The sequence below is a fragment of the Chlorocebus sabaeus genome, chromosome 3 (assembly GCF_047675955.1).
Source record: "Chlorocebus sabaeus isolate Y175 chromosome 3, mChlSab1.0.hap1, whole genome shotgun sequence".
Lineage (NCBI taxonomy): Eukaryota > Metazoa > Chordata > Mammalia > Primates > Cercopithecidae > Chlorocebus > Chlorocebus sabaeus.
In genome coordinates this window covers 14833787-14858979 of record NC_132906.1, presented here as the reverse complement: position 1 = coordinate 14858979, position 25193 = coordinate 14833787, and the positions used below count along the sequence as shown (strand labels likewise).

Below are 25193 nucleotides of genomic sequence, written 5' to 3'. Positions count from 1 at the left end.
AAAAGACTTTGACCTAACTTTATGAAATATGTATTTAGAATTCGTCATTTTATAATTTGTTGTCTCTTGGTTCTTGTTTTTCTTTTTTGTGTGTGTGATCTTCATCTACTTGATAGTCTGATTATTTTCATTAAAAAATTTCCTGCTAAGGTGTCATTTTTAATAAAAATTTATTTATTTTTTTCGAGCCCATTTTTGAAGCTGTAGTTTGTATGTTGAACACTTCTAAAACTTTTTACTTATGAGCAAGTATGAATTGACTTTACATTGTGTGTAGATCACTGTGATTGGCACTATGTAGATGAGAGAAAGGAAGGGTGATTATTTGCTTGCTTTTGGAACTTTACTGGGCTTTACAAAATCTTTAGCATCACCTCTCATCAAATTCATAAATTATATGACTATTTTTAGATGCTGTATTCTGATTCATTCTTAGTGTTTAAATTATCTCAGGTAGCAAATGTAGGTACTTCCGATTTTGAAGTTTTCTGCAAATTTAAATATCTCTAATTCCCAAAGAATATTTTCTATTTTAAATTCACTTTCACACTTCTCTAAGGTCTTTTCAAGCGGATCAGCATTCCCTATCACCAACCTTAAGATAAGGAAATGGAGGAATAATGTTTTGTTTTGTTTTTCTAGGATGTGGATCTGTTACTGACAGTGCCAGACTAGCAATCAGAAATCTTTCTTTTTCCCTGATGATTAATCATACTTCCATTGTTTGAAAAGTCAGGGCTAGCTCTTGCCCCTAAGCAGAAAAGGCAAAAGAGAGGATAAGTAGGAAAAAAGAAATGGGTATATTTTCGTTTAAATTTAAATATATTTCTCTCTTCCTTAGGAGAGAGTTATGTATGTGGCTCAATAGAGCCCTTCAAGAAACTGGAGTACACCAAGAACGTGAACCCTAACTGGTCGGTGAATGTCAAGACCACCTCGGCTTCTCGGGCGGTGTCTTCACTGGCCACTGCCAAAGGGAGCCCTTCAGAGGTGCGAGAGAATAAGGATTTCATTCGGCCCAAGCTGGTCACCATCATCAGAAGTGGTGTGAAGCCGCGGAAAGCTGTCAGGATTCTGCTGAACAAGAAAACGGCTCATTCCTTTGAGCAGGTCCTCACTGATATCACTGATGCCATCAAGCTGGACTCGGGAGTGGTGAAACGCCTGTACACATTGGATGGGAAACAGGTAAGAGACATACTGTGATGTGACTTCGCCTTTGAGGCAAGAACCGGGGAGTTGGAGGGTGTACGTGGTTAAAGCATACATTTTGCTCAAGTTGTTAAAAGACCTGGGTGACTTAATCAACAAATATGTACTTGCTGGCCCTAGAACAGTCAGAAGTTTGAGTTGAGCAGGATTATTCTTAGGAATAAAGTAAGAAAAAAAATGCATATCTTTGAAGATTAAATAATTACTCAGGGATTTCTACTTTTTAATTTATTATTTGCTTAACATAATGGTTCTTTTCTGTCATCTGTTTTCAGTTTTCTCATAGGTCTTATAGCCTTAAGGATGACTGAGGTATGGAAGTAAACTGTGACCAGTAGGGACAATTCTAACTTATTTCTTTGACCTAAATATTTTATGATTTTAAGTCTTTGTAGTGTTCGTTCACTGGTGAGATTTACTTACATTTTATAGATTTTAAAATATGTATCTAAGAAATGACATATTTCCATCTAGATAGCTTTAAAGTCATATTTCTAGAATAGTATTTATCTTGTATTTTTCAGTGTTAAAATAAAAGGGAGGTTTTTTAGCTACAGAATGAACATCAGTTGACTTGGATGGGTGATCATTTTAATGTGAATTGGTCAGATGAATTCAAAGGAAGCATCACCTTTTGTTGTCTTGGGTGGATTATTTTTGTAAAGGTTTGGCAGAACCTGGATGGTGAGTTGAATTAAAAAACATTGATTATATGTACGGCATGATTTGCTAGTCATTCAGAGTTTATCAGATTACATTTTTGAGCACACTATCTTTGATGGAAGTTTGGTTTTTAATGTGGTGCTATCAAAATGCTTTAAAAAACTTTTTTGAGGGATAATTTGAATGATTTGTATGTATAGAAAATACTAAAATTAAAATGATTCATGAATTAAAAAACTGATCTTATTAAATAGAAGACTCCTCCAAGTTCTTAAAGGGTAGCACGTTCAAACTTTCTGAATTAGAAATAGATGCTAATCCTAGAAAGAGTATTAGTCATGAAAGAATACTTCCCTTAGGGATCCATTCAGATGCTCTAAATTATAAAATTCATTAGGAAAGAAGGAATATGTACCAGTTATTCATTTGTATTTACCATCTTTTGCTTGTCTGATAACCCTTGCCCTAAGTATCATGAGGATAAGGATTCTAATAGATGAGATTCTCTAATGAATGAGATCTAGTCTTCTAGATTTAAGAGTCTGTAGCCTAAATGTTATCAATCTATCAATGACCAGAAAGTTCATGCTGGCTTGTGAGTTATAGTAGCAATAAGATGGCAAACTTCACCTTTACACATTTAAACCCTTCACTGGCTCCATTTCTAATAAGTTATTCAAACATCTTGTAGTTCTGAATTTTCACATATTGAATTTTCTCAAGATGGGAGTTCATCTATTTTCATAAATATATACCTATTCAAGTAAATATTTTTATAAAGTGTCTCATTAGAGCAAGGAATACATATGGATAAATGTTTCCTCTCCCTGCCTCACTTCAGAATTTTGGTAGCTCCAAAATGCTACTCTGAATCTCAAAATCAGCTTTAATGACTTTAGCTAAAATTTGCCATCAGCTGATTGTTTAATTTTGTTTATTTCAGGAATAAATCCCTAGAATAGATATGATGTTCTCAATTGTTTTCTTCCTTACTGAATTTGTCTAGTATCAGTATTTGATAATGGCTAGTTTGCTGTGGTTTACATGTAAATAACCCGAAGTCATGGGAAGGAATCCCAGGTTTAATGTCAAAAGACCAGGATTCAAGTCTTGGCTCAGTCATAGATTCCTTATGTTTTTAGCAAAACACTTAACTGAGCCTCATTATCCTCATCAGTGAAACACAGATAAAATGATTACCTGTATTTTATAGAGTGCTTGTGTGTCAACTCTGATGATACATGCGATAGCAATTTTGATATATAATGATGATAGCTTTACTGAGCATTGTTCTAAGTGCTTTGCATATATTAGCATGTTTAATCCTCATAACAACTTGCTTATTATCCCCATTTAACAGATTAGAACACTAAGGCACAGAACTTGTTAAAAACATGCCCAAGACCATACAGCTATGATTTAAACTGGTCTTGCTCCAGAGCTTGTGCTGGTAACCACTGTACCACTTTAGATTATGTTAAAACATCAAACTGACGCAAATGTATTGAGAAAGAATTGTTAAGAGAGTAATATGTCCAAAGAATATCATCTGAAATATTTCTGTGCTGTCCTTTTTTTCCTGCAGTCATTCTGCTGACTGTTGTACTCAACTGTTGTTTTGTCAAGCGTTCAGTTTGCTGCTATGGCATTTCCCCTAGTGTTGGCATGTTCTCTTCATAGCAGGATCAGTGGAAAGCTGCAGAGGAATTGGATTATTAAGTGGAAAGAACATAAAGACTTATTCCTTGGGTTCCCAGTGGGAACAAAGATGCTTCCTCACGGACCCCAGGAGTCTTTGGAATCATTTTGGCTCAAAAGAGAAATCTGTCTCATAAGCAGTTTGTTAGAATAGAATTTTTGACAACACTGGCAGAGACTGAGGCTTGGTAATCCTTTGAGAATAAATCACTTTCCTCCATGCTGTCCTGTGGAATAATGCTTGGCCACAGTAGGGTGGCACCTGCACTGCTACCATCTTGACCTGCCTGTGGTGACATCAGGGTCCTTATGCTGCCAACAAGATGTCACCCTAAAATTACTTGTCCCACCTTTTTAAAAAATGGTTTAACTGAACCCTCACATCAGCTTCATGAATAATGTGGGAATTCCAATGCCCAGTAAAGAATTTCATGTTTTTGGATTGAGGAAGTAGAATTGTTTTAAAAAAAATGAATTGCTTGAGTGCTTTGAGTAAATGAGTAGAGAGGAAGAAGATTTTGTAGATTGCCTTAGGGCAGCCTGCAGGTGTATCCATGGCATGAAAACTGTTGACGCTGGGATTTTGGACAATGGAACCATGAAAGCCGGAGCCTGCTGTTTAATCTGTTACCCAGAGGAGACGGACACTGGAGGGCATAGACCACATGCCGTTCTCACTTGTTTCTACCACCATTCCTTGCTCCGTTGCGTCCCAGGTTTGTGTTAGCCCTAAGCGAGGAGTTCATTGAACAGTACTTTTCTTGATGTTTTTAGACTGAGATAAGGAAATGAATGTTTTGGAAATGCTGCAAAATCTAGAAAAGATTCTGCAGGAAGCTACAATTGGCCAAGATGATCGTTGTGGTTCATAAGCAGCCTATGTGTGAGCAAACCCTTTCTAATAATTTCAACTCCATTCTTTATTCTGGGGCGCTGAAGCTTCAGTAAATGGTTGCCCCGACCTTCCTCGTCTTCCTTGCAGCTTTCAGGGTGACTGCTCACCAGGTCATCAGTCCTTTTGCTGGCATGGCTGGGAGTTCAAGGAAGCACTTACCATGCCTTAATTTCAGTGATGCTTTTTTTTTTTTTTTAATCTGGGCCTTGGTTAGAGACCTCCAAAGAAGAAAAAGGGACATTTTCTAGCTGACAGTTAAAATCATGTCCCCCAAACCCATGTCCAAAGGGAGGATTTGCGGGATCTGAGAGTCTGAGAGTCTCTTCCTCTTGCCCAAGCCTAAGCTCTAGATGTTGGAACTTTGCTGTGGGTTATTCACTTAACCTGCCAAGCAGTTCCTCCCAGAGGACATTTGGAGTATAATTGTTTTTTAAGTGCTTAAAATAAGCCTAAAAGTTACCAGATTTGCTACAAAGATACCCTTGCATATCTCCTGACTCCTTTTATGGAAAAGCAAATCTGGCTTTCTTGAGCTGCTTAATCTGTGGTTCTTGAAGCCTTCCTTAGAAACATAGAACAGCTCGTGCCTAAGTAGGTGATTTATACTATAAAGAACACAGATAGGGCACTTCCCAATGATCCCCTTCCCACTGAAATATAGCAGTGACAAACTAGATAGCTCTTTAAGTAGAAAACAAATGCACATCCCTATCTTATCTACTTTTCAACATCAAAGATCTGTGCAACATTACAGCATGGTTTAGTGAAGAGAAAAAAACCCAGGGATGTTATATTTTTATCTTATAGACATTTCACATAGGCCATGGACTTTATAAAATCTACCACTGCCAGCATGCTAGAGTGAGCAAACCATTTATTGTTTTCCCAATATGGAAAACTAGGAATTCCTCAGCTGAAGTAAGGGTAGTCATAAACTGATTTGGATGGTAAACCATGAGAAAGCATCATAACTGCTATTTTGAGGACATCCCAGTAGCTGTTGATAAATTAATCCATTATTACCTCTTCTCTGTATCTTTTGATGATGAATCCTTATTGCCTATTGTAAACGTAAAGCTCAAAAGATGCTTGTAAATGAGTCAGTAATTGCCGCCATTTATTTTAGGTGTTTAATATAGGAGTTTATTTGATTACAGGAAATGGTAATGATGATTAATAGGAATCTATGAATCAGACATCACAAAATGGTCTTTATTTTCTTTCTTTTGGCTTTTAATATCTAATTCTAATCTGAAGTAAAAATAATTTGGTCCACTCTTGAGTTTACAGCGCTTAATGTATGTCTTCCTCTTACAAGTGAAAACACTGGTACAAATTATTATCACATCTGACCTTGGCTATAGGAGTTGATAAGCATAGAAAATGTGGAAACTAGAGGTTTCCAGATAAAATGTAAAACATTTAGAATCTGATAGGATTTATTTGGAATGGAAAAGGAGGTTTTCTGTAGCTGTTAACAGCAGTGGTATTTTTCCTTTTTTACTAGTAGAACTTTTCTGTGACAGTCCTAATTAACTTCTGCAAGCATATTAAAACCCTTCATTCTTGGTATAAAGATTGTGTACTATTGATTTGCTACACTACCTATGTAGTAAAGGGAATGTAATACTTTTTAGTTTTGTTTGCAATTGGAGTAAAAAAACAGTTGACACAAGTAATTTAGCTTATACTTTAAAATGTCAAATTAAACTTTTCTACAGAAGCTCAGAGCACATGTTAAACCATCCTCATGATTTATTAGAGCTATGAATTGATGGAAATAGATGATTTCAAAGAAAAAGAAGTTTAAGAATCATAATGACACTTCACTTACAGAATTAAAGTGTTCAGAATAGAATGTGCTATTTTAGGTCACATATCTTTGGTCAATATTCAGGACTCATGAGCTACACCTGTCCTTATGTAGATATTAGTGCCTCCAAATTGGGAAGATTTTAAATCCTTTTTTTTTTTTTTACTTTGCACTCCTCTGAGGATGTGATCAATTATAGGTACCTGCAGTGATGTATATTTTAAGGCTTAGATTCCTTTTAGCAAAAGTCAGTTTTCTGTAAATTGCATTCTAGCTCGCTGTAAAATGAATTCTAAGTTCTCTTAGTGTTCCACTGCTGTACTGAAGATAGGTTTTCTAAAGCCCTTCCCTAGTGTGCTGAGAGCATCTGGGGGACGTTTACAAGTCTACTGGCTTTGTGATTGCCTTCTGGCGGTGACTTCTCTTGCTTCTGTGACAGCTAGAGCCCTGACCTGGCCTGTGAGCCTTTTCCATGTGGCAGGAGCATGTTGGGATGATGGAAAGAACTTGGACTTTAAAGTCAACTGGTCAGTCAGTTATCCCTGCAACAAACAAACAAAAAAATTCAGCTGAGCCTGGACTGAGATTTCAGTCTGGAAAATCTAGCTTGTGGTTTTTCATCCAAGCCTGGAACATTTAGTTAGCCTACCCAACTTACTGATTAGTTAAGTTTACAATTTCTGTATATTGAATTTACTTATAACGAGGAAATTTGCTTATGTATGCTATAAATTAAGTATAGAGATATGTGATAACGTGACACAGAGGAAAAACATTAGTTCCATAGAGTTATAGACTTGAGTTCAAATCTGTCCCCTACTGTGGGGACGGTGAAATGTATCCTCCCGTTGGAAACAGTTCACACCGTGATAATCCTCAGTTTCATCATCCCTATATTGTGAATAATAATCATGATAATAATGCTTGCTTTCTATGTTGTCACGAGGACTAAATGAAACAATTCACGTGGCAAATTTAGCACTGTGATTGGTACCCAATTGTTGGTAGTTGTTATAATGGAAATGCTGACACTTAAGTTGCTTTTGGAAAAAAATCATATTTTAAATGTGCCAAAGGGACTTGCTGTTTTAAATTATCCTTGTATAATGACTAATCATATTTTCCTTTGTATATGTGGCTTTTCACATGGAAATGCTTCATGGTAGAATAAAAAGAGCATGGAATTCGAAATGAGACACTTACTAATATAAAGTCAAATCCTGACTCGAATACTCATTAGTGGTGTGACCTCTGGCAAATCAGGTAAACTCTCTGAATCTCAATTTCCTCTTCTTTAAGATGGCATAGTAATGCATACCTCATAATATTGGGGTGATAATTAATTGGCAAAATATGTATATAAAGGCCTTGACTTAACATGTGGTAGGTCCTCTAACAATATCAGTCCTTCTCCCTTCTGTTCTCATATTCCAGGCTTTCCTAAAAATATAAGACCCTTGTAGTTGTATAATACCATGAATGTGGAATTGGTCATTTTGCACTGTTTACATTGTAACTGAATTACTGTACCTGAACTACTAACGACTGTATTTTTATCATCCCATTTATTGTCATTCAGTTGTGAATGCAATGCAGATATTTTATTCACTTTCTTCTTCAATGGTACAGGTCATTCCTTAAAGGCATCTTTCTATTGGCAATCCATCCCACCAAGAAAGTAATATTACTATTAGTATCATTTGTTGAAAACCTTCTCTGTGCCTGGCACTGGACTCATTGCTATATATATTTACATTGATGATTACATTGATAATTGAAGGTAATCTCATGAACCCCAGCTCTGCAAACAAGAACCTACTCATTCTCAAGATTCAGCCCAAAGGTGGCCTTGTCTGTGAAATATTTCCTATCTTCCCCATGTAAAATGTAAAATTGACAACCCCCTCTCTTGGGACCTGTTCACTGTACATTGTACGTAGCCATGCAAATGTTCATTATGCTGGTCTATTGTAATTCCTGTCTCCTCCTTTCGATTTCATAGGATGAGGCTAGGAAAGGTGTCCTATCAGCCTTTGAGTCTCCAGAGCTTGACCTGGTAAATGATTGAATGACTAAGTAGCTGGATGATTGACCAGTTTGCTGTGGTCTATCCACTTGGCGTTAGCACATGGCTCCAGTATTCAGCAAGGTCCTTACAGGTCATGGCCTCATAGGAGCTGCCTTGGTCACCCTGGGCTGTGGTCATGGGTAGCCATAAAGGATGATGGTGCCCTCTGCAGTGTGACCACACACTACATTACCATGCACACCGCACCATGGTGCTTGTTTCTAGCTAGGGCTTCTTCATGAAAGACTCTAGTGTAGAAAAGAAAAAGAATGCATCTGCCAATTTTAGATCATTTTCACTATTGAAAGCACTTTCATTTTGTGGGGGAACAATAGATATTCTGTTAGAAACATCTCGCCGTCTGAGTCAGGAGAATTGCTCTAAACCTTTCTGACATTGCCTTAGCCATCCAGTGAATAAAGAGAAGAATTGATCGATATGTCCCATGGATTTAAAAATTGGTGATGGGCCAATAGGAGATGTGCATGAAAAGCATCTGGCCTAATTATCACAGAGACACAAACCTGCAGTATTCAAGGGTGTTTGTGGTGGTAGAGTATAATATGTTGCACCAGATTTTCCTGATTAGTTTTTAAATCGTTGAAACTAAATTAAATGAAAGAAGTCTGTTTCAGAAATTAAATGGAACTTTAAAAATCCAATTTTAAATAGGAACTATGTTGTAAACAACATGCCTTAGAAACAAAAGGACAGATGGGAGACTTATTTTTTAATTGGTCTTGTCCTTTGTAAGATTAATATATAATCTTTGTAAAGAATTTTGAAGGAAATGGGAAAATATTAAGATAAATTAAAATTACCCACAGTCGTGTTGAGAAGATGGCCCTTGCTCATATTTTGGTCTTTTTTCCTTTGTCTTCTTTTTTTTTTTTGAGACAGGAGTCTTGTTCTGTCTCCCAGGTTGGAGTGCAGTGGTGCAATCTCAGCTCACTGCAACCTCTCCACCTCCCCGGCCCAAGAGATTCTCCTGTCTCAGCCTCCCAAGTAGCTGGGATTACAGGTGCATGCCACCACACCCAGCTAATTTTTGTATTTTTAGTACAGACGAGGTTTCACCATGTTGGCCAGGCTGGTCTCGAACTCCTGACCTCAAGTGATCTGCTGGCTTCAGCCTCCCAAAGTGCTGGAATTACAGGTGTGAGCCATGGCACCTGGCCCTGTCTTTTTCTTTAAAACAAACAAACAACAAACAAAAACAAAAACAACAACAACAAAAACCTCAGATCCCACTCTGTGTGCAGTTTGGCTCCTTGCTGCTACCTTCAGGGGACAGTCTGCACATTCATGTGAGAAACATATCAAACCATCCCCTCTCTAACTTAGTTATTTCATTGTCCAGGGTCAGAGCCCCTGAAGCCAGGTTTCCCAGTGTGCTTTCCTCTCTTGTGACTTGTCTGTAGAGCCTCTTTTGTCTGTCTTCTGACTTATGGCTGACAGTAATCATGTTCCAAAGTCCGATCGAGAAGGAAACAGTATGTAAAGTAGCAATTATTGAGGTGCTGTTCAGTGTCATCAATTACTGGAGGTTAAAAGTATCTCAGACTCCGTCTGCTCTGTCTAGAATCCTCTTAGAAAAAAAAGTCATATTTTTCAAAACATGCCTGATTCCATAAGTCCAGTCTAGTTTTTGTAAGTGCCAGGTAACAGGATTTTTAGGTCAATGGGAGCACAGTCACCACGATCTTTTATGAGTTCCTCCCTGAGGGAAAAGCACAGGGTAGTTCTCTTTCTGTGGATAATCACTTCTGCTTTGCATTAGAACTGTCTGCACACCTGTGTGAGACCAAAATATCCCGGAGAAAGAAGATAGTGCTTTGTGGATTTCTGTATTCATGACTCCCCTCATTAGATGCTTACAGTTTGTTAAATGACATTTCTTAGTTTTAACTTGTGGCTCATCCTTTAACAAGTAGATTACAGGGCTAGGAGTGCCCTTACAAGAAATCTGTCCATTCCCTTTTTCTGTACTTGGAAGACCATAAACTAAACTTGCCTTGGCAGATAGTAACATACAATTGACTTTTTAATTAAAAACAAAGCAAAACACACATGCAAACCTTCCAGGAAGAAAATAACTCAAGGTAAGCACTAGCTTAAAAAAAAAATTAGACTAGACATTTTACTTCTGATACTTTTTCACAGTGAGAGTCTGGAATCTAGAAACTGCTTACACAACAGAAATAAGTTGTAAAGAGTTCTGCTATGTGCACAGGTGTATGCTTCATCAGTGTTCTTAAAAACCTCACTGCCAACCAGGCACAGTGGCTCATGCCTGTAATCCCAAGACTTTGGGAGGCTGAGAGGGGCGGATCACTTGAGGTCAGGAGTTTGAGACCAGCCTGGCCAACACGGTGAAACCCCATCTCTAATAAAATACAGAAATTAGCTGGGTGTGGTGGTAGGTGCTACTCGGGAGGCTGAGGCAGGAGAATCACTTGAACCTCAAAGGCGGAGGTTGCAGTGAGGCGAGATGGCGCTAGTGCACTCCAGCCCAGCCTGGGTGACAGAGTGAGACTCCATCTCAAAAGAAAAAAAAAAAAAATTAAATAAATAAATAAATAAATAAACACCTCAGTACCAAGAGTGGTCCTGAGACAGGAGCAGCAAGGCCACCACGGACCAGGTAGAGATGCAGACCCTCAGGCCCCACACAGACCTACTGAGTCGGAATGTGATTTCAACAAGATTCTCGGGCTGTGTATATTCACATTTAATTTTAGAAGTGCTGCTCAGGAGACTGAAGAGTAAGAATGGAACATCAGAATGCAAAGCCCTAAAGATGGCGAACCCTGGCTGTTGTTGCATGGTAGATGCATTAAATATTAGTTTTAGCTGATTTTGCAGTTTTATTAGCATCCTAATGCCAATGTTGACATCAGATGGCAAGATATGATTGCCAGCAACAACGTTCTGGAAAGCAGCCAGTGCATTACTGTGAAATGTGTTCTCACTGCAATCTAGCCTCAGTGGGCTGCCTTGTGTGGAGGGTGGATGGCTTCCTGTATGGAGAATAAATGTAGGTTAAAGAGGCAGGAAGGCTGAACAAACACTGTGGAAACATGGATCCGAGGAAGAGATTAATGCCACAAAGTGCATAGGCGTGCTGTTAGAAGTTGTCTGTATCTCCCCTCAATACGCTGCACACACTGAATATGATCCCTGTGCTACTTCTGGGTGTCTTCTGTGGAATGAATGGAAGTCATTAACTGGTCCTGAGAACCGATTTTCGATCTTCAACTATTATCAGATGGAGTCCCTACGCATGAGACAATTCCCAACATGGACAATGCCCAGAAAGACGTGGGCTGTTTTTAAGGTGTGCAGGAATGGAGGGGTGATTCTTGAAAATAATTTCCAGCTATAATAATTTCCTAGGCATGCCCAAGGATTTAGTGGCCAAGAGTCTTATGTACCGCAGACTTGACTGTGGAAAACAACAATGGATGGGATAAGCTGGTGTGAAGGAACCACCTAGTAATCAGAATTAGAGTGATTTTCTTATGACACAGCCTGGGAGGTTAAGAGACTGAGGCGGTGTCGCCTATTTAATTCAGCTGGCGGCTGGCAGGGACTGCACGTCAATTAGGGCAGACGGGGCTTTGCAAACAGCCATACAATGCCCAGTGACCCCATCAACAAGGCCTTTTTCGAATGGGAAGGTCAATTCCATCTCTGAGGTTATAGCTCTAAATTAGGGAAAAAATAATAAGCCCTAGAAATAAGTGGGGTCCGTACACAAAGAACCAGTAAAAGGTTCGTTTCTGTCATTGGTTGATACAGTGGCCCTAGGAAGAGTAAAATTACTGACATATTTCTCAGGCCATTTCTGGGACTGGTCTCCTGTGAAAGGAGTAGTACAGGCTTATTGTATTTTGTTTCTTGGTAACATCATCATTTTTGTTTGTTTGTTTGAGACAGGATCTCGCTCTGTCACTCAGGCATCTCACTCTCTCACTGTTACTCAAGGTCACAGTGATGTGATCTTGGCTCACTGCAGCCTCCACCTCCCGGGCTCAAGCAATTCTCTGACCACGGCCTCCCAAGCAGCTGGGACTACAGGCATGCACCACCATGCCTGGCTAATTTTTGTGTGTGCTTTTTTTCTGAAGAGACAGGGTTTTGCCATGTTGTCCAGGCTGGCCTCGAACGCCTGGACTCAAGCAATCCTCCCGCCTTGGCCTCCCAAAATGCTGGGATTACAGGTGTGAGCCACCATGCCTGGCCAATCGTTTTCTTATATAGCAAAAATTGCTTTTCTCTTTATTTACATTTTGTATCAAATTGGTAGACTTAGCCACTGTATATGGAGAAAAAAATATGTCCATTGATTAAATCCTTGCTGCATTTGGCAACAGTTTATAGGAAAAGGGAGAATTTCTGAAGATCATGCTGTGATGCCTCTGGGATACGTTCAGTGGGAGAAAATCTAATCTCATGCATTATCGTATTGTGCAGAGTGCCAGTTATTGACAGTGACCATAAAAAACAAAGACCTGTTACAAAGCCTGTTAGGGGAACAGACTATTCACAGAGTTGTCTTTGGTTTTGCCAAATTGGATCAAGAGTTTCACCTGGGTTTTATTAAGATGATTGTACTTTAGCTTTTTAACATAAATGTCTTTTAATGTTTAAAATATGCATGTCCTTGTAGACTTGTTAGATCAGGAAACATTGATTCAGCATGGATTCTGTGCCAGGCATTGGAAATACCTTAGTTTTCTTTCAGTGAGCAGTGGGAAGACTTGGGAGAACTCTTCACAATAGAATCCTAAGAGAAGAGTCCTTTTAGACTCACTGCAAGCTTTGTTACTAGAGAAACTTGCTTTTTCACTCTCAGTTCATGAGAGTAGGAGATGATTAATACAGTTAATCTTATTTGAGGATGTCCTTGTACTGTTTGAAAATGTGACTGTCGAAACACTGTAACATTGCCTTCAAACTTTAAATAACTGAAAGATGTGTTTTACTTTATAGTTGAATTAATAACACTTCTAGCACATTAAGAATCCAAATAATACTGGGCGTGGTGGCTCATGCGTGTAATCCCAGCACTTTGGGAGGCCGAGGCAGGCAGACTGCCTGAGGTCAGGATTCGAGACCAGCCTGGCCGATGTGGTGAAACCTGTCTCTACTAAAAATACAAAAATGAGCCAGGTGTGGTGGCACACACCTGTAATCCCAACTACTCAGGAGGCTGAGGCAGGAGAATCACTTGAACCCGGGAGGTGGAGGTTGCAGTGAGCCTAGATCACGCCATTGCACTCCAGCCTGGGCAACAAGAGTGAAACTCTGTCTCCAGAAAAAAAAAAAAAAAAAAAAAAAAAAATCCAAATAATATTAAAAGCCTACTCTTGTGTATCAGCATGCTAGTAAACAGATTTCCACTAAAATTAGTCCCTGTACTCTAAGCTTGTGGCAGATTTTAGAAGCCCTTAAAATAAATACTAAATATCCCAGCCCTCGGTTTTATGAGCCTGCACTTTCCCATTGAGGCGTATTGAGAATCAGGTGTGTAAAGTTCCTATTCATTTTCTACCATCAGTTAAAGTGAGAGGGAAGTTACTTTCAAAGCGTTACAAGGTTATCAAAATGCAAGAGAACTTGACTTTGGAGATGTTTACACCCACATACCTACATTGTGGGGCACGAGAGAACTAGAGGAAGAACCAGAGGAAATGTGAATCTATTTTGAGGATTGGCAACATTAATGATGCTGTTTTCTAGGTCTTAAAATTACTTTTTTTTTTTTCAAGAGAAAAATGAAGCTTTATGCTATGTATCTGAATAATTGCAAATCTCTCTCTCTCAGTGCTTCTCTCACCTGGAAGGACCAGTGTGAATGACCCCACTGTAAACGGATTCTGTTCATGTGACTTTTCCTTTGTCCTATTTGCCTTATAATTTGGTCTGACATCGGCTGAAGAAAGTATGTCAGATCAGTTCTGGGATACCGCACCAGCTCTGTGCCAGAAAATGATAACACTTTGTGTAATGAATCAAAAGTTGGAAGACATTTTCTGTTACAACAGCTGGAAACATTTTCTCCAGTTTACATGAAGATTGCTGAGTACTTGGCATTCCAGGAAGGTAAAGGACTGAATCTGTCCCTAGGGGTGAGGCTTTGTAGAAAAGAATAAAATCATCTTGTATGTTGAACCCAGACCAGGGATAATAACTTCAATAAATGTAGAATAGCAGCTAGTGTTTCTTGAATGTTTACCATATGCCAGACACTAACTAAAATTTCTCTTTTTTACCCCATTAACAGTGTTATGGGAGTAGATACTATTGTTATCTCCATTTCACAGATGCAGAATCAGGGGAAAGTAACAGGCCTAAGTGATTAGTAAGTACCTGGTCAAGGCAGACTGACATTCTTAACCACAGTATCATATCTGACATTATATAGTGTTTTCCAAATACTTTAAGTATATAAAATCAGGTGCATCCTTTTTTTTTTTTTTTTTTTTTTTTTTTTGGTGAGAATGCTCACAATTCATTGCTAAGCTTTATTGGTGTGCCTGCTGGAGTTTATAAATATTTTTCTTCTGAAATTATCAAATTCCTGTGATCTGTCGTCTTTAAACACAGTAAGATTAATATACTACCCTGTTAAAAGGGTTAGACTGGGTCGCCAAAAGACAGTAAATGTTGAGAAAGCTACTGAAATGTCTTCTTTCAATTTCTTCTAAGTGTTTCTTGCTATTTTGGTTCCTATTTGGATTGTTAATGATTATGAAAATAATCCATTTAGAGTAATTTTAAAAACTTAAGAATCTTACTTTAGATTATTATAAAAATGTATATTCTCAATAGTGGAAAAAGAACATTTTTAATGTAATTAACACATCACAGAGATATACAGTACAACTATTTTATAGAGTGTGAATATCACAAAATTTAAAAACATGTCAACTTTAAAATAAAAAATGATTACAACTTTATTAAGCTGTAATTTTCATACCATAAAAAGCACCTATTTTAAGTACATTATTTAATGATTTTAATAAATCCAAAGAGTCATGCAACCATCACCACATTCCAGTGTTAGACACTTTGACCAAGAAAGTTCCTTCATCTGCATTTGCAGTCAATCTGGGCTCCCACCTCTAGCCCAACAGCCACTGATCTGCTTATTAGCCACATCAGCTTTTAAATGTTGACCTCATTTTTCTATCTGCTTTTATAGAAAAGTCTCTTTTCTACCTTCTAAGTCATTTGTGTAATTATGGATTCACTAAGTTCATTGCCTTTAACCTGTAACTGTAGCCTCCATCCTTTCCAGCTCGGTTTGACCAGCGCTGGGTTTTATTGAGGTTTTATAAGTAACTTATTACAGAGGTTATGTAGCCAGTTTCAGCACCATGAGCCACTTATTATCTTTGCACTTTTTGCACATATAGTATTTCTGAGCTCACTCCAGTCTTAGGTATCCAGGAGAAGAAACCTTTCATGTTCATGGCAGGGTGGAATAATTGTTGTCTTCTAAGCCCTAGGGGTGCTTCCTTGGGGCCTATTCTTCTCTCCTACCTTCTTGGGGCCCCATTTGGTGATATTTGCTTTGTTACAGTTCAAAATACCATTTATAAGCTGATTAGGCTTCACATGATATTAACATATTTCAAGCTGTGTATATCTTTTTGCATTTCATAGTTAAAATATGGTTTCCATGTGCTTTGTCTGTTCCTTGGATAAGATCCAATTATTTCCTAATCTCTCTCACTCCCTCTTCATGGTGGGTTTCCCACTTGTCCTTTCATCACTTTGCTATTCAAGATCTTTGAGGACTGTTTAAAAATTGCCTATTTCTCTCTTCTCAAGGAAAGAGACTTAATTGTGCATTTTAATATCCTGCCATACAGTAAAGCTGCACCTGGGGGATTATGTTCACCGAACCATCATTGAAAATGCCTTTGTACTTCAGTGTTAAGATGCTGCTGACTTTTGGATTCCAGAACAGTTTGTGTATTCAGTGTATACTTATCTTCTTTTTCTTGTTCAAGGCCATCTCTAAACCAAAAACAAGGACTGGTCTCCCCTCTGAAGCCTCTTACATGATGAGAAAGAAAAGTTGGTCTCTGGCTGGGATTCAAAGGCCTTGGGCTTATGTCTAGGCACAATTCTGAGATTAGTGAGGAACTGAGATTGCTTCCCAGATTTTTCTCCCTTTCTAACCTCCTTCCTGGTAATCTGTCTCTCCAAAGAACCAAAGGGGTTTTGGTGGTGGGTAGCTACATTAAAGAAAATTACACACAGAAAACCCTTTCAAAACCAATGGAACTGCTTTATAGTTTTTAACCCTCCCTTTTAGGGGTTTTATTATATAGCTCTTATTATTAAATTGAAATTAAATAAAATAGCGATTTACTTTGTTTATTATATGGTTTATTGTAATTGCCTTTAGCTAAAGCTGACAACAGAAAATAGTATAAATGAAATGGAAAAATTCTATTAATTCCAGTAATTTAAGACAAAACCCTCCATCTTTAACTTAGTTTTTCTGAGTTTATCTACGCCAATGGCTCTTAAATTGTGGGGACTGCATTCCCCTTTGAGAATCTTATGACTGCTATGGCTGTATCCTCAAGAAAGTTATGCTTCTCAGATCAGGTAGCATTTAAGTTTTCTCTTATGTTTCCCAGCAGTGTTCAGTCTTTGACTCTCACATTCTGGGGGTAGGGGTGGTGGAATTTATATGTAGCCAGTTTCAGTACCATGAACCACTTATTATGTTTGCACTCTGCACATATGGCATTTCTGATATTTACTTATCTGGTGACATAAATCAAGTCTTGTTTTAGATCATCTTTAATTTTCTTGCATTAAGTAGTGCTTTTTTGAAAACATTTGGGAGTTTGAGCCCAGAAAGATATGAGAGGGCCGGGCACAGTGGCTCACACCTGGACTCCGAGCACTTTGGGACGTCAAGGCGGGCAGATTGCCTGAGCTCAGGAGTTCGAGAACAGCCTGACCACCACAGTGAAACCCATCTCTACTGAAAATGCAAAAAATTAGCAGGGTGTGGTGACACACACCTATAGTCCCAGCTACTCAGGAGGCTGAGACATGAGAATCACTTGAACCTGGGAGGCAGAGGTTGCAGTGAGCCGAGATCACATCACTGCACTCTAACCTGGGCGACAGAGTGAAACTCTGAAAAAAAAAAAAAGAGAGAGAGAGAGAGAGATATCAGAGGATACATTCTGCCACCTGTGTTCATTCATGACTGATTATCAAAAGAAATTTCTGGTTCTTGACAAAACATTTCCTGTTCATAGAGAAATTGTTCAGTTCAACTGGGCATGGATTTGCTTTCTGTCACTTGCTGGAAATTCTTTACTGGAATAAAAAGTCTAGTGCTTCTGCACAAGGGAAGACAGACATGTGGTCCTTCCTCACACCTGCTTCCTCACTCCTGCTTCCTTTTTGCTCCTCATTTTTCCTTTCCATCTTAATTTTTCCCCATCACTTGAGCCTTTAGTAAGTGTGAGATAATTTCACTTTCTTCTCGTGATTTTTTCACTTACAGGAAATCATATTCCTGGCCCGAAATTGTTTCTTCTTTCACAGCAGATGCTCTCCAGGGCTCTTCATCATTTTGTCCTGAGCAATACATTTTCAAAATGTAAAGTGCTTCCCAGCTGATAGCTCTGGAGCCACTAGGGGGTTTAGGAATGTGGTGCAGTAACGACATTTGTCTTAATACCCTTTAAAAACTATAAGTAAAGTATAATTATTGCTTAGAAACTTTTTCCTTAAAAAGGAATTGATTTTACAGCCACAGGGTGGATAGCAACTACCCGTGACGGGCAGTTAGAGGGGATCAAGTAAGAGTCCACATTTCTGAGTTGGTTTAATAACGCAACAGAATACCAACAGCTGACAGCTCCTGGTTTTGACCATTACATTGCTTTAAATTGGTTTTATTCTAACTCTCTATTGTTAATTTGTATTCATAACCGTTGGTTAAATATAGGAGGTGGACAAGGAGCAGAATAGAAATGACGATAATGCCAGTTTTTCTAAAGCACGTTAAGGTGTTTCTAGCATTTAAGAAAATAATAATAATAAATAAAAATAATAAAAAGAAAATACAATGATAATTGAATCCAATGTAGTTTTTATTTACTGAGATTAAAATTTTCTACTCTGACTATGACTAAACAAGATGATCTGTGGAGGGGTGCAAAATTTATATCAGGTCAAAAAAGGCAGATTTTTAAAAATGCTATAATATATGTTTTAACTTGTCTACATTTTAATATAGATTTGACTCTAATGCCAAATAAGGTCTAGTCATTAAAAAAGTTTTTGACTGGGTGCCTGTAGTGCCAGCTACTAAGGAGGATGAGGCAGGAGGATCACTGGAGCCCAGGAGTTTGATACCAAACTGTACAATATAATAAGACCCCCGTCTCAAAATAATAATAATTTTTTTGTGCTTGAATCATATATTTGCCGTATAAATTAAAATTACCTGAAAATATGTAACACAGATTGATTGGGAAGAACAAACTTTATCTTTATATCCCATAACTATTATCTAAGCTCTATTAATGTATTTCTAATATAAAATATTTTATTTTAAATAACTATCATTAAAAAATGTCAAAATTATTCTAAAAATTCCTTAGGGTATTTGAGAGGCCAAATAGTTCTATGAAGGAACTCTTGAAAGAAATAAAAAAGGACTGGACACGTAAGGACATGGATTGTAGTCAGGTGATTAAATGATAATGTGCTGACAATGACTTTGGGAATATCGAGGTCCTCAGGGGTCTCTAGCATGGTACTTTGCTTTGACCAGGTGCTCGGTAAATGTTTCTTCATTAAAGGAATTTATGTATATGATATATGTTAGTTTAATCACATGGTGTTGTTTTCATTTAAAAACATAGAAGTCATAGTCTACTATATGGAAACTTAAGTAGGTGATTTGTAGCCACTATGGGAGCTCTTGGCTGGGAGATTCATTGTAGCAAATATCCTTTCACAGATCCAAGACCTGGTAGTACTGAATGAAGTGATGGTTTTACCCACATGATGACTTCTGTCAATCAAAATGAAACATATACCCACTTTCTTATTCCTACCGACTTCTTAAATAATTTGCCAATCTGTTGTGAATATGGTACACCATCAATTTTCAAAGTTAGCTATGTGAGCAGTCCTTCCTCCAATTACAGGACCAATTACATAATGAAGGTTTGATGTAGAAGTAAGGATTTCAAGAATGGTCTGATGCTTGGCATAGAAGTAAGGATTTCAAGCTGCAGTCTGTTAAGAGTTTTGAAGCGTTGTTATTGTTTTTGTCTCTTGTTCGGGAAGGCCTCATTATCAATGATGTTAACAATACTTTCCTCTCCAAAACCACTTTTTTCTTTTTTTGATTTGTCTTATTTTCAAGCTTTTAAAATTCAGTTTATACCTATTTTGTGCAGCCTGGGCTCTTGCCCAATATGCAAAGGATATTTAGATGGTAGAATTTATAGAATTTAGTAACTGATTGGATATGGGAAAGAACAGGAAGATGTGAAGAAAAGGATAAGGAAAGAAAACCCCTCTCGGATAAGGGACATGCCTTGGGCAGCAAGGTAGAGAGTAGTTATATTAAAAGTTAAATAATATAATATGCATAACAACTGCTAACAGCTATTCAGCTATTTGCCATTGTGCTAGGAACTGTTTTAAGTACTTCATATGCATTATAAAATTTAATCCTCACACCAACTCTAGGAGGTAAGTATTATTTTTTTCTCCTTTACAGATGAGGAAACTGAGATTTAGAAGGGTTATATAATATGTGTGATATCACACAGCTATAAAAAAAACCTCAAGAGCCAGAACTCTTAGACATTAATTACCTTCCAGTGAGAAGAATAAAGCAGATTTGGAGTTGTGTATGGTCAACAGTATCACATGCTGCTAAGTAATGAAATAACATAAGGACTGTCAGACAACAATATCACGTGCTGTTAAGTAATTAAATAAAATAATCCATTTAATAAAATACTATAATGTATTGGCAAGTAGAAAAGATGATGAGAGGACATTCTAGGCAAAAGAAACAACATGGGACATTGCCCCGGGCTAGGAAAGCAAGGCAATTTGTCCAGAATGATGACAGCTGTATTGGATTTGGGGAGTGGTGGTGCTCAGGGCATAGGAACTAGGAGCACGGATATATAAGAAAAAGTAGGTAGAAAATGATGCCAGTGGTGGGGGAAATGGATAGCTATCGTTGGGAGTGGGGAAGAGGACCCAGATGAATAAGACACACAGCAGCTTTCTTACTGTCAACTTCGAGTGCTTTATCATATGACACATATCACGCTAGGAATGGTGGCTATTTTCTTTATCTACCTTGACTCATATGTCACATATATTTATACCTCTGGGGTGTCATGACTGAAATAAATTTCCTGGACTAACTTTATAAATGTATAGAGAAGCAAACAGAAGAAAGAAGCAACTTTTTTGAAGTTTGGGTTATTTTCCATTTTGATGGCCAAATGCAGATTAAAAGTTGAAAGCCAGTCATTCATCACATAACAAACCCTTATGTGCCAAGTATTAAGGATATGAAGATAGATTAGTTATGGTCTCTGCCCTAAGACACTCAGAGTACAGCCCAGGAAATGAGCATTTTTTAAAAATTGTTTTATTTTAAGTTCTGGGATACATGTGTAGAATGTGCAGGTTTGTTGCACAGGTATACATGTGCCATCCTGGTTTGCAGCACCTGTCAACCCGTCATCTAGGTTTTAAGCCCTGCATGACTAAAATATCAAAAGCAGTTGCAACAAAAGCCAAAATTGACAAATAGGATCTAAACTAAAGAGCTTCTGCAAAGCAAAAGAAACTAGCATCAGAGTGAACAGGCAACCTACAGAACGGGAGAAAATTTTTACAATCTATCCATCTGACAAAGATCTAATATCCAGAATCTATAAGGAACTTAAACAAATTTACAGGAAAAAAATGAACAACCCCATCAAAAAGTGGGTGAAAGATATGAACAGACACTTCTCAAAAGAAGACATTTATGCGGCCAGCATTTTAACCAGTGGTTTATGATGCCATGGGCTACATGCCCAAGGAGAGTGTACTGAGCCGTGTGACAACAGTGCAGGAGAGGGACTGGCTGTTGCATGGGGTGGACTGGTGTGGGGTGGGGGCTGGGACACAAGACCAAGGTCATGATCATGAGATCCTCATTGCGCTCCCCTGCTGTTTCTCTGAGCTTTCACTGACCTCACGACAGCATTCGTCCCCGTATCCGTTGAGTCATTCAGTGGCTCCTCCAGTCTGCCCAGAAAGGTTTTGGGAATCCAGTTACCCTTCTCCATGCATGTGTTCAGGTTCTCACGGTGGGCCTGGACCCTTGCAGAAGTTCCCTAGTTGATATCTTTGCTTCCCGTCTCTTTCCTCTCCTACTTACATTCTGTGCTGCCTCCAGAGGGCTCTTTCCAAGAACAGAGCTTCTGTCCCAGTGTGGCATGTAAAATCCTTGGAGATATTGGCCTCTTCTCCCTTTCCAGCTTCACTTCTTGACATTTTCCCATGTACACCCTTAGTCCCAGTTCTCCAAACAACTCTTTGCTTCTAATACTAAGTGTCTGTGCCATCCCATTCTCTCTGCCTGGATGCCCTCCAGCTGGTCTTTTCAGTGACTCCTCTAAGAAGAAGGTCTGCTCTGGGGTATTTCAAAAACATGCCTGTGAATAGAGGATGTGTGTCCTCATTGGACTATAGGCCCCACATTTCCTGCTCTGAGAATTTTCATCCAGAAAGCCCTGAATGTCCAGACCCAAAGAGAACTATTTGTCTTTAGGTCTTTATACTTTGCCAGAACAATAAATGTCAAATAACTTTCCTTACCACATCGATAAGCCTACAACTGTTATGTCACCCCACTCTTAAGCAAGGCTTGCTTTATAATCCGTTGGAGGGCATGTCGTAGTTTATGAAGGCAAAGTGCATTAAGTTTTTTAAGTAGTGCTAGGATATTAACCTAATGTTTATTCCCACAATGCATGTGGCACACTTGGGGACCATGGGAATTGAAAACACATCTGGATTACTAAAACATGTTAATCCTTTCCAATTGATGTGAAATAATGATTAGTCACCAGGAGAGTAAAAAGCTTTGGTTCCTTCATGCTGCCGAATGGAGATCAAAGCTATCAACCCTTCCCACTTGCTATTGTTGGAGTCACTCTTGTACCAAAGGAAACACGATTTTGTCTTGTTTTGTATTTGAAAATATTGGAGGAAAAAATCAAATTAGGCTAGATGTTATTGGTGTGAGTCAAGAGTCAGTGACTCAGAAACATAAAAGGAACTTAGAGAAATTAAATGACCAGAACTGCCTGTTGTATATTTCTTGGTGCAAAGAAAAAAGATGCTTTTGCCAGCGAATGGAGGTGGAAAGAAGAAAGTGATGGGAAACTTTAAATATATGGAAATACTTTGCAATGGACAACCTGGAGTTCCTGTTGGAGGGTGGTCCTGCAGAGAAGTGTCATGAGAGAGTGGAAGAGTTGAGTGTTGCACAGGAAAGAAACATGGGCTGAACTTGGAACCAAGGTTCTGTTTCCAAAAATAGTTATATTAGCTGCACAAAGCACATAGATCGAGGAAAGCCTGTGCTTCTGTTCAGGCCTAGCAGACCGGTAGGTCTCCAAGCCACCTGGCCTGCTTCTCCTGGGTTGCCCAACAGTTTATAATGTGACGTTTCCTCATCAAGTAGAGGAGAGCTTACATATTTATTCGCAGAGATATGAGATTGTACAGAGGAAGAGTGATTTGAAATGGGGCAGAAATCAGGCCCATTGAAGATACTAGAAAAAATTAAAACCTCTTCTGAAGCATTTCAATGAGTCTGGTGAATACCATTTTGAACTAATTTCAGACTTTTTGCCTCTAATTTGCATATAGAAATCGTACCAATGATGATAACTAGATTGAGAGAGTTTTTTTTTTTTTTAAAGATGGAATAAAATTTTGTTTCTTTTATTGGTTATTGGTATTTCATCTGTTTTTTTTTAAAAAGGATTCAGAGGTTAGAATCCAGAGGATCATTGAAACAGAGATTAGAGGTGGGAAGGAGTGTAATGTCTGAAGAATTGGCTGCACTAGAAAGGTAGGCTGAGAATAGGGAGCGTTCTTGAGTTATTATGAGCTCAGACATAAATGGAAATGTGGTTGTCATGGGGATTATTTGCAGTAGCATAAAGTATTTTGGTTTGTCAGGAGAGATAGATCTTTTTCTAGCACTGATGTTAAGGTTCCACCCTCCCTGGAATCTCAAGGTACATCGGGAACCCCCGCACATCCCGCAGACCCACTGGCTGGCACTGCCCCTCCACTGGTGTTCTGGGGCACGAGGCTACCTGCTGTCCTGCAGGGCACATTTGCCATCTTACAACCTGCTTTCCCGGGATGTAGTTCTCTACCTTATGCCACTTCTTTCTCAATACAGAAAAGAGCCTGTCCTTTCATTCCCCACAGCATAGCTGGGGCCAAATCCTGACATTTAACTAAGCTTTCCTGAAGGTTTTTACATCAAGGAAGGGTAAGGGAACAGCCTTAAGACTGGGCCCTACATGAGGCTGCTCCTGGAGTACAGAAGCCGGCTTCTTCTCTGGCGCTGTCAGCGGGCAGCTCACCTGCTCACAATGGGAGTGCCCTTCTCATCCCTCCTGGGACTCAGCCCTCAGTGCCTCCTCTTCAGCTACAGAGGGAGTTTTCCTCAAAGGATACAGTCTGCAGCGCTAGCCACACCTCATCTGAAACACACTTTAATTATTATGTGGACAGCTCACTCTTCCTAGTCATTCACCCGCTATTCCAGAATCCAGCAGTCACTTAACCTTTGCATAACCACTAGGACGTAAAGTGTTTTCTCACCACACATGAGAGATCGGTTTCCAAAGGTGGATTTTAGTCCTCAGTGATGAAGAAACAGGAAAGCCACATGTAACTTGCCCATTTTCCCAGATCATGGTTTTAAAAAATGTTGTTAAGACCCAGCCAGAGCATCCTATGCTCATGGGCACTCTGGTGCCACCCAAGACTTCCTTAACATTTTTGGTAAAAACAAAGCCACAGGTTTTGGTGCCTCTTGCCCTCCTCATCTCTCACCACCTTCCTTGCCTTCTCCTAGTTTCCCAGGGGTCTTAGTCTTATCTTTGGCTTGGGAGAATAGTGTATCCACAGCAGGATCAGTGTTTCTAGTATTAAGGATCCAATTGACCTTTGCCTACCCCCAATCAAACCTGCCCCTTGTTAGAAGAGAGTGCAGAGGAGGGAGAAGCCTCTGGGAGTCTTCTTGGTGGGAAAAAGGTATGGATATCCTCAGAGCATGTCCTGCATGCCAGCAATCCACATGGCCTGTTTTCCAACACATCCTTGCACATCCAAACTGTCACTAGGCTGCAAATGTCTCACAGTCACAGGATGGGTCATTTCATGTTTCTGTGCCCCACAATGCTTGACTCTAAGAGATACTCAGAAATTAATTACCAAGCTGACACCTAACACTATCTCCTAACTCTGTTAATTACAACGTGAGCGAAGAGATCACAGGCTCCTTTGCAAGGGTTTATTCTTCCTTTTAGCAATACCTGTGCTTGAAGATAAATGCCCTGTTTTGTTGTGTACTTTGCAGTCCACCTGTGTAGACATATAAACAGTCCCTATCATGTAGAGTGTTTAAAAAGCTGTCCAGGCACTTCTCAAAAGAAGACATTCATGCAGCCAACAAACATATGAAAAAAAGCTCATCATCACTGGTCATTAGAGAAATGCAAATCAAAACC

General features: G+C 38.9%; 1 protein-coding gene across 6 annotated transcripts in view; it reads left to right on the top strand.

Moving 5' to 3' along the window:
* Positions 1 to 25193, top strand: part of DCLK1 (doublecortin like kinase 1) — a 351515-nt gene that overhangs the window by 18803 nt on the left and 307519 nt on the right. For all 6 annotated transcript variants that reach the window (XM_037986817.2, XM_007960118.3, XM_007960117.3 and 3 more), the window contains exon 3: positions 842 to 1188. In XM_037986817.2, coding sequence (XP_037842745.1) covers positions 842 to 1188 — 347 coding nt within the window. The remainder of the gene's footprint in view (positions 1 to 841; positions 1189 to 25193) is intronic.